The sequence below is a fragment of the Myzus persicae genome, unplaced genomic scaffold (assembly GCF_001856785.1).
Source record: "Myzus persicae strain clone G006 unplaced genomic scaffold, MPER_G0061.0, whole genome shotgun sequence".
NCBI classification, from domain to species: Eukaryota; Metazoa; Arthropoda; class Insecta; order Hemiptera; family Aphididae; genus Myzus; species Myzus persicae.
Genome location: NW_019101036.1, coordinates 155,410 through 165,336, shown reverse-complemented (window position 1 = coordinate 165,336; position 9,927 = coordinate 155,410). Strand labels below are relative to the sequence as shown.

At 28.6% G+C, this 9,927-nt stretch overlaps 1 protein-coding gene across 1 annotated transcript; it reads left to right on the top strand.

Moving 5' to 3' along the window:
* Positions 1–4,059: 4,059 nt before the first annotated feature.
* On the top strand, positions 4,060–9,215 carry LOC111027482 (inositol polyphosphate 5-phosphatase K-like). Its single transcript, XM_022305872.1, has 9 exons — positions 4,060–4,789; positions 4,878–4,991; positions 6,841–6,918; positions 6,993–7,140; positions 7,213–7,385; positions 7,724–7,978; positions 8,051–8,198; positions 8,264–8,410; positions 8,469–9,215. The coding sequence occupies exons 1-9, from the start codon at positions 4,776–4,778 to the stop codon at positions 8,787–8,789; spliced, it is 1,398 nt and encodes a 465-aa protein (XP_022161564.1). The 5' UTR covers positions 4,060–4,775; the 3' UTR covers positions 8,790–9,215.
* The last annotated feature ends 712 nt before the right edge of the window (positions 9,216–9,927 follow it).

The window sequence follows — 9,927 nt, the reverse complement described above, 5'->3', positions numbered from 1 at the left end:
TACGACTGCGCCTCACCAGGCCACAGTACTTAGTATTATAACATAATTGTCCATAAAAAAAAAAAATCGGGGCCATGGGTTTTCGACACTTTTAAATTGCTGTAAGAACAACTAATATGGATGGTTGAATTTGATTTTCAAGCTTTATTTGACTTTCAATTAAAAGTGTACATAAACCGATAAATTCAAATCTCTATAAATAGGTTATGAGAATTAAGAGAATGTGTTTTGATAATTATATCTTAATTTAATATTCTTATATTAGTATGTATTGAATATTCCTGATTATTTTTAAAGCACATTTCTTTTGCTGTTTACCTCTATGCGGAGTTTCAACTATAGATCTAATTTGCCACCAGTTAGTGTGATAATTATATAGTAGGAAATTGATAACATTATACAGTTCTATAAGGTAATGCCAGAAAAATAACGTAAGACCAATAATTTATTCATCGCTCTCTCAGAATTTAAAATATATTATATCTGTGGCTAAGTGGCTTCATTTGGATCGCGGAAGGGCATACTGCATACGATTTGCGTATTTAAGTTACAATACTATTGTGATTTATGGCCCACTCCTTATGTTGACTGACCTGAAGAATAGATGAATTTTATTTTAGAAATTGTTTGTACATTGGCGTAAACTGGGGGGGGGGAGAGATGCACGCCTTGGTATTTTGTAAATAAATTATGATAATATTATAAAAAGGCATTTTAAGTATGAATAGTATGATAAAGTAAGAATTATTTCATCAAGAATAGTACCTATAATATTTTAAACGATGAACTAAAGAAAAAAATTAATTAATAAATCAACATTTTCTATTATTGCCATTTGCCATTAATACATCATAATATCAGAATTTATCTCTATTCTTTCGTAATTTTCGAGTAAAAACAAAACTAAGGTGAACTTTAATTTCGAGACTGAAGATATTTTAGACATTTTTTACACCAACAATATTGATCAAGACTTTGGTGATTGAAAGTAACTAGTAAGAAATTGTATTTACTATTTACCAACTAATATTACTGAATATTTTGAAACTCGTTTAAATTTGTATTTGTAAATGACTTAATTAATTCATTTGACAATATGTATATACTAATATACTATGTCAAGACATTGTTAAATCTATCCAATGAGTTCTGCTTTGAGTGAACGTTGGTTTGCATTTCTTCGTCGCCTCAGAACATTTATGAGAAACACCATTTGCAAAGAAAGATTTATTACATGACTATTTAATGTATTTAAAAAAATATAACCCAACCATATTTCACTAAAAAATTACATTTTTTCTTTAAATATTTTATTAATATAATATTATTATTATTTATTTATTAAGTTAGCACGTAAATTATGCACTAAGAATAATTTTACATAATAAAAAAATTGATTTTTTTCTTTTTTGATAGTTTAATAATTATTTTATTTTTATGTACCTATGATACTATGATATGTATAAAAAAAAATAATACAGTCAATACTAATTTCTCATTCTTCTTCAAATTTAATATAATTGTTGATTCTAGAAAAAATTGTTCGGACTGCTGATTTTTGATAAACTATCAAAAACACTAAAAACTTAAAATATGATCTTATAATCAAAAATATGTCCATTAAACACAAAAATGTGAAAATATACAAAAATATGTACTATAACATTGAGTAAGTATTTGATCACATTAATATGCTAATATGCTATCATTTCATCAATATTTTTCTATTTGAAAAATGTGTGTAATTTAATTTTACATGCTACAATAAACATTTGTCTTAGATAATATTATGTTGTACTTTTCACAGATCAAGTATAACATCTAGTATTTAAGTATGTAGTATATCGATATAAAATAAAGTTTCCTCTCCTCCCATATAAATGTCCCAAGTTACGTCAACAGTACTGCAGCAGTGCAGCCTATATTAAAATAAAAATCGAAATTACGCCACTGTGCTTGAAACGGTAACGTGCTATAGGTACTATACTACTATTATAGGAATAAAAACTAATTTTTAATACCTACCCAACATAACGCATTATGCAGTTAGGTACTACCTAGTAGTTAGTACCTACCTAACATTATTGGATACTAACTGTTGAAATCTATGATAATAAAAATAGTATTGAAGCGGGTACCGGGTATGCCGACTGACAGATAATATTCACTTATGCAATACGCAGTCTTTGTAAAAATAACACAAATTGTATAATGATTGCCTACCATTTTTTTTTTGTTTCAGAATATATTGTAGTAGGTACATACGACAGTACGACATTGACATTTTAATTATTGTTTATTGTGTTACATCAATTATATAGTAGTAGGTATAAGTTGTGACTTTCTCATGGTAGCCGGTATAGGTCCTAGGTATACTGTAATACTCATGTCAGTGTGTCATTGAATTTTAGTCATTACTCAATAGAATTTTGATTTATACATCTAAATATACCTATTGAAATTATCAATGTACGAGTACTGAATACGAATAGACTAAATAAATACTTTTTACTAGAGTGGTTTTTTTAAATAAAGTTTCCCTGACAAAGTCATCTGAACATAGAAACATCGAATTTATTGTTGATAAATTAAATATAATAATACATTTTTTTAACCTGATGAACAAAAAATGATAAGTTATATTATAGTGCAAGTAGATACGAATATAGGTACGATCATAATTCATAGTAAACAATATTATATACCTAATGATAAATTTACTCATTAGTCATTGTACAATTACGAAGTAAAAAAATTCAAATTATATTAAATTAGATAAGGTCGTACGGGTTAGAATATCTATGTTTACGGATTAAACAAACTACCTACTTTAAAGTCTGTTTTGCTGTAAATTATGCTATTTTTGCCTCAGACAAGTATAAAGTTATGTAAAATGAGAATTTTGTTGGGATAAAAATGTAAGTGGAAATCAGGTAACGAGCAAGCGACCGGTTATATATTTTTTTTTGGTTCACCATCATATGAGCTGGTCAGAACTTTTGCCCCCTCCTATTAAAAATTGAAATGATGACACTGAAATAGCGAGCAGATAAAAGTTGATGAAATTTGGGTTAGAATATTGCCACAAGTCCTGGTTTTGGAAGGACTAGTACTGGTTTTAAATATAGGCGGCATAGAATAATATTACTCTATGGCCTCCGGGTTGCCCCGATAAGGAGTTTCGGCCTTTTCAGGACGGTTAATTGTCAAAAATATTTTTTTAACATTATGAGACGTCACTGAATTAATATATGTGTAAAATCAGGCCAGTGGCCTTAGTTGTCGTGGTAGCTGGTTTTAATATTTATTGAGTAAATTCCCTCTGTCTTAAATACAACATTTGATATACTTTTATAGTTATATACTTTACCTTCGTCCATTTATATCATATCAATATATCATTACCTCTATAATATTACGACAATCGATTGTTTACGATTCGATTGCACAAGAATTATTTCATCTGCCCATTTTAACTGATCTCTCCATTTACATTATATTAATAATAAATAATAATAGTTGATATCGATAAGCGTAAAAATGTGTTCGATATTTACGTTGGGATTTATTTTTATTTGTAATTATTCTAACATTCTAGTAGAGTTATGAACACTAAAAGCTATTAAAAATGTAAAAAAAAAAATGAAAATAAGTTACCTACGTAATAAACTTTATAATAATTTTTACGCGAATTACGACAATATAGGCATTACCTATCAACAAGTTCGATATTACAATTTAAAGAAGCGCTCCTCAAAATTGGTTGCGGTGCAGTCACGGAATTGTAACCGTTAACCGCACATTCGTTTGAGCCACAAACGAGCACCAATCCAACGCATAACCGTGGTCCTGACCCCTGTAACAGTATTAACTCAAGTAGTCAAGTAACTGCAGTAGTGCAGCAGCTGCTGCAGCGGTGTACTATAAACATCGTGTGCGGTCGGCACTAGGTCACCGACGGTCAAGGCCGCGTAGTCGTTATCACCGCTGATAACACGTACGGGTGCCGCGGGGAAATTCGGAACAAAAATATAAACAACCACTATAAAAAAATATCCCAAACGATAAGTGTAGATGCTCCTAACGTTCTGTAAAGAGTGAGTATAGTGATTGGTGAAGTGAAAAGAAAGTCGCGTACCTACACTCCTTCCGCATTAACAATAATAATAATAATAATAGTGGCCTATTCCCAATGTTGTGATTGCACAACTAATACGCACGACGCACTATAGAATCTTCCCCACCTAAGGCGGTGGCCACCGGACGGCGTATTGTTGTAAACGTAAAAAAAATGGTATACCACGACGACATTGGATTCGCTGCAAATCACCGACACCGCCGCTACAACAATCGTCGTCAGCCTATGAGTTTTACTACTACTACTACTGCTGCTGCTGTTGTTGCTATTGTTGTTCCTACTACTACAGGTACTTGTACTAGTTTTACCGCTTTCGCTGCAACCGACTCGCGATAGTAGTCAAATGTACGCGGCCCGAGGACGATCGGTCTGCGCTCTGTTCTTATCATCGCCGACACGACGAGTGCTGACGCGTAATAATCTGAGGAGAAGTGTTTGATCATTGATCACCTTGATCTTCGCGACCGGTTCCCCATTTCCGTCTGAATTACGTCCGGCTATGGACTTCAATTTTCGGCCGTACCTCACTGCAGTGTTCTCCGCAGACCAAGACAGCAGTCGGTGTCTTGCGTGAAGACCGTCTGTCCACAAGGCTGTTGACTTAAGCCCGGCAGTCCCTTCTCATGGACGAGCGAAAATGGGTGATTTAACGTAAGCAATGGGGCACAACTCTTAAAATATTATGCTCAATGATACGACCATTTGAACCTAATGACAATCTTTGTTTTTGCTCTACCAGATTCTATACCGTAACATTCAACGTTGCCACTAGATCTCCCAGACAACCTCTGGAAGATTTGCTGCAATGGAACGGCCGCACTGAACGCCAGCTACCAGATTTTTGTTTATTTGGGTGAGTTTTGTTAGATGTTACTTATGCTGCACGTATTACGCAGAAATCTTTGATATTTTAAAACCTATAACTATTGGAACTGATCACTGTTATATCTGATGTCACCTAATGGTCAATGCAACTTAAAGAAAGTGTTACAATCACATAGTCAATTATTTACATTTTTTCTGAATTTAAAAGTGTTAAAAAAAAGTTGTAATCATACATAATTTTATTAGTCGCAGGTACCAGAAAATATTTAAAATGGTTGTGTGAAAAAAATCATGATATTAAATGGACCATAACAATTCAGAATTCTTAAAACTCGTTGGCAAAAAAACTAATAAAAAACTTAATTTCATGGCACCCATGATCCACATAGTCGGTTATTTTTGAATGTTGTTTTTTACAAATTTGTATGATTCATAATTTCATTATTTATGAACTTATTATGTACCTGCTACCTATTAACAATAGCAATAATGTTTTATCTAGCTAATTATTTATTATCTGACAGAATAATACCTATTTATGGTATAGTTCCATTTATTTTATATCTATGTTATGTAACAAATATTTATGAAATGTTGTATTTAGTCTTATAAAACTATTGAAAAAACTTGTTTATAACATACAAAATAAAATTATATCCCCACTTTCTTACTTGAATATTTTAATGTTTATAATATTAAACTTTATACTAGTCATTGTATGATTTGCATTTTCTATGATGATCATAATTGAACTTATAATCTGTGATTATTATAATTAATTATAAAATATATTTTTATGTACATGCGTTATACACCGGTTCATAATGCTACTGCAAATTAAAACTTAAATTTGTCAAATATGACCTTCAGAACTCAAAAGATGTAAAAATACTAAAAATGTAGGTTTTATATTAACATTACTCAATAATTAGTTAATTATTATTATTAATTATGTTATATTGAATCTTCATTTCAAATATATATTTTTTTTTATTCTAATTTTAAACTACACTGTATAATAGCTGGTATTTTCTGTTTATTTGCAAAAATAAAATAGCTCACTCTACTTAAAACCTTATACCTATTATTTATAAAAATTAGGGTTTGTGTATTTCAGTATTTGTAACAGTGCACACTAACTACAGGAAAAAAATAATAAAACTAAATATTTTAAGCCTGAAATATATTACATTATTTTCAGTTAAAGCTTTTTTATGACTTAATTAATATAGATTTAGAAAATATCTATAAGGTGCCTTCAAATATGTTGGTTTTTGTAATTTATTGTTATTTAAGTCTTCTTAAAAAAATTATATTTACAATCCACTTCAATGTATATTTTGTATGCATGCGATAAAAGTTAGCCTAATACTAATGTAATATTCTAAAAACTAAATGGCCATAAAAGAACTTGAGATTTGATATGATGTTTCGATGCATGAAATTCTCAAGTACTTTTATACCAACTAAAATAAATATTTCAATGTTTTATGTTACCTATATTGATATATCATGATGAAAATGGATGCTTAGCTAATATATTATGCATGGTTATTCTAGAAAAATAAATTCTGTTAAATATACCATATACTCCTCAATAACCATTTATTACATAAATAATATATAATGTATTCTATTTTAATTTACTTATTTTAAGTAAAAGATTTTTACATCAATATATCTTCACAAATCTTTCATATAGGTGAAAACAGTTTTGTTTTATAGATGAAAAAATTAGATAAATTTTGTATGGATAAATATGTAATGCATTAGTGTTTTATTTAAATTAGTTCATTGAAATATTTGATTTTATTTGTAGCAAAAAGTAGTAGTTGCATTTTGATTTATTATTTATATTGTTTATTTTCAAATTTAAGGTTTCAAGAAATCAAGGCTCAACCTCAAAACTTATTACTCGATTCAGTATTCGATGACCCGTGGACAGCAGCTCTTAGGTTCAATTATAGCATTTACCATTTTAATATTAAAATGTAATTAATTGTATTATAGTTAAATTTATATTATATAGGGACATTTTAAGTGGCTATCATTATGTTAAGATACGTACCGTAAAAATGGTTGGGTTGCTGCTAAATGTATTTTGTAAACGTAAACATGTGCCTCTTTTAAAAGAAATGCAAACTTCAGAAACACGTACTGGACTTTTGGGTCTTTGGGTAATTATTGGTTTATTATTACTTATTAGTTTGAAAATGTTGAAATTGTTGTTGAACTTTTTTAATTTTTAGGGAAATAAAGGTGCCGTCAGTTTTAGTTTTAAAATTTACGGGGCGACAATATGCTGTGTTAACTGTCACTTTGCTGCTCATGAAGAATATTTAAAACACAGAATTAATGATTATCACACAATCGTTGAGAGTCAACATTTTGGTTCATCTAGAAAAACTATTCTAAATCATGAGTATGTAAATTACCTCATTTAATGACTAATTTCAGCAATAAATTTTTGGTGTTATGAAAATTTTACATATTATATTTATGAGATGCTTAAAATATTTTAGTCGTTTTTAATAACAGTTTAAATTTGGCTTTGAGAAATTTGAATAATTGTTTGTTTTATAAATGGGTTATGCCAAATAAAATTATTCTAATATTGCCAAATTTTTTTTCTTAAAACATAATTTTTTATTCTAACAAATAGGTACTAACATTTAAATTACACTGTAAAAGAATTACATTTCCTATTATATTAGGTATTTAAAAATTTATTTTTATTAATTTATATTTACTATTCTTTAGCTATGTTTTTTGGTTTGGCGATCTAAATTTTCGTTTGGATGGTAGTAAATTTAAGTCAGCTGAAGAAATTGCTCGCCACATTACTAATGTGAATTTGTCGCTAAGAACTGCAACAACATTAACTGATATTTGGGCACAAGATGAGTTAAGTTCAGTCATGCAGAAATCCAAAGCTTTTAAAGGATTTTTTGAACAATTGCCAATGTTTCCACCCACCTATCGATATATTTTTGGTTCCAGCAGTTATGATCTCAAGTATGTCTTACCTGTAGATATCAATATGGATATATGTATAAATATGTTTCTTAAATCAAATTTTGTTTTTAGGAGAAGACCTGCATGGACAGATCGCATTTTATACAAAACTATTGATTCGTCAAATGAAAAGTGTGTACTAGAGGTACTATCGTATAAGTACATTGATTCAATACGATTAAGTGACCATAGACCAGTTTATAGCGAATCCAGTGTTCAAGTAATATAGCATAAACATCTCCATAAATTGGTCTATTACTTATTACTCTATAATTTTTTTTATAGATCTCTAGTGAAGGACATTACAACAATGTTGACCAACCTGTAATTTTCCAACGAATTAAGACATGGCAATTAGAAACAGAAAATGAAGTTAATTTGCAGATAAAAGAATATATCCCATGGGTGAATGATTGGATAGGAGTATTCAAAGTATGTAAAATTAATTTTAAACTTAAGAATTTAAAATCTTAATTTACATATGTTTTAGGAGACATATACTAGTCTTGATGACTATATATCGTATGTGTACTTACCTTCAGAGACCATGGAATGTGAAGAATCAAATGATGAATATAGACGATTTGATAACATGACATCTGTCTGTAGAGTAAAATTTGTTCCAGAAGTATTTTCAGATGGTTCAAAAAGAGTGTGTTTGAAATTTTCAGAAACTTCAGTGCTAAATCCAGGCACTTACAGACTAATATATTTTAGTAGTACCAATAATTCAGTGCTTGGAGTATCAAACCCATTCATTGCTACCAAACAAACATGTTCGTTAAATACATCTCATGAATTTGGTTGGTGAAATTTCAATATTTCCTTATTGTTGTCATTAAAATGTTATCTACTTAATTAGAGGGGAAATTATTTTATGTTTGTTCAAAACGTCCATTAGTTATTAGTGAAATATTGTTTTAAATTGTATGTTTCTGTTACAACATGTGTTTATTATTTGCTCATACTAGTATTAGAAATTATCTGTGATTAAGGCTGTAGCTATGCAGAATGATTTATGTTGCAAATCATTTTAGATATAGAACAATCATTGAAATATCTGTCTGGCTATTTGCTAATAATATAAAACTGCTACGTCAAGCATTCTGTGTAGTTCCAGCAATCCAGCTAAGTTAAGATGGATGATAATGTTGAATATAAGATGTTGAAGTTTTGATATTTTTAGTGTGTATTATATTTTCATTGCTAAATATATTGAAAACCATTTTATACACTGTTTGTGACTAAGTTTCTTGACTTCAATTTTATTGCAATTTAAAAATAAAGTTACTGGTATTTTTTCAAATCCATTGTCAGATACTAAAATAGGATGATTGTTAGAAGATACAAATTAATATTATTTTAATATATATTTTTTTTAATTTGTTGTTAAAAAAACATAATGTATTACAATTACAATTTTATACTACAAAAAATAATTGGTATAGGAAGAGAATTGTATATCATTGTGTAGAAATAATCTACAACTATTTACATGTAATAATAATAATAATAATAATAATAATAATAATAAATAAATAAATCTAATTCAGAAAATAAATAAGATATTTAATAGATACAATTAATTAAATTATATTAAATTTTTTTCTTAGTTACAATTACAAAAAAAAAAAAAACAAACAAAACAATGAGCTTTCATTTTCAACATGGTAATTGTACAATATATTTTTTATATTGAAATTATGAACAATAACAAAAAATAAATAAAAGAAGGGACGAAAAATTATTTAATAAAAGGAGGGGCATTTGGGGGAATGTAAAAGAAGCAGAAGTAGTAATTATTAGTACTTTAATTATTCTTTATATATATATGTATAATATATATTGCAGTTATTGCATAATAAATATTGCACATAATCACTATGTGGACGGACAAAAGCTTCTCGTCAAAATAAGATATTCTAATATTTATCATAATTTATATTTTT

What these genes read in the sequence shown, in the direction of transcription:
- LOC111027482 (XM_022305872.1), top strand. An exon ending in CCAGATTTTTGTTTATTTGG is followed by an intron (nt 4,992 to 6,840) that starts GTGAGTTTTGTT and finishes TTCAAATTTAAG; the next exon opens with GTTTCAAGAAATCAAGGCTC. An exon ending in CTGGACTTTTGGGTCTTTGG is followed by an intron (nt 7,141 to 7,212) that starts GTAATTATTGGT and finishes TTTAATTTTTAG; the next exon opens with GGAAATAAAGGTGCCGTCAG.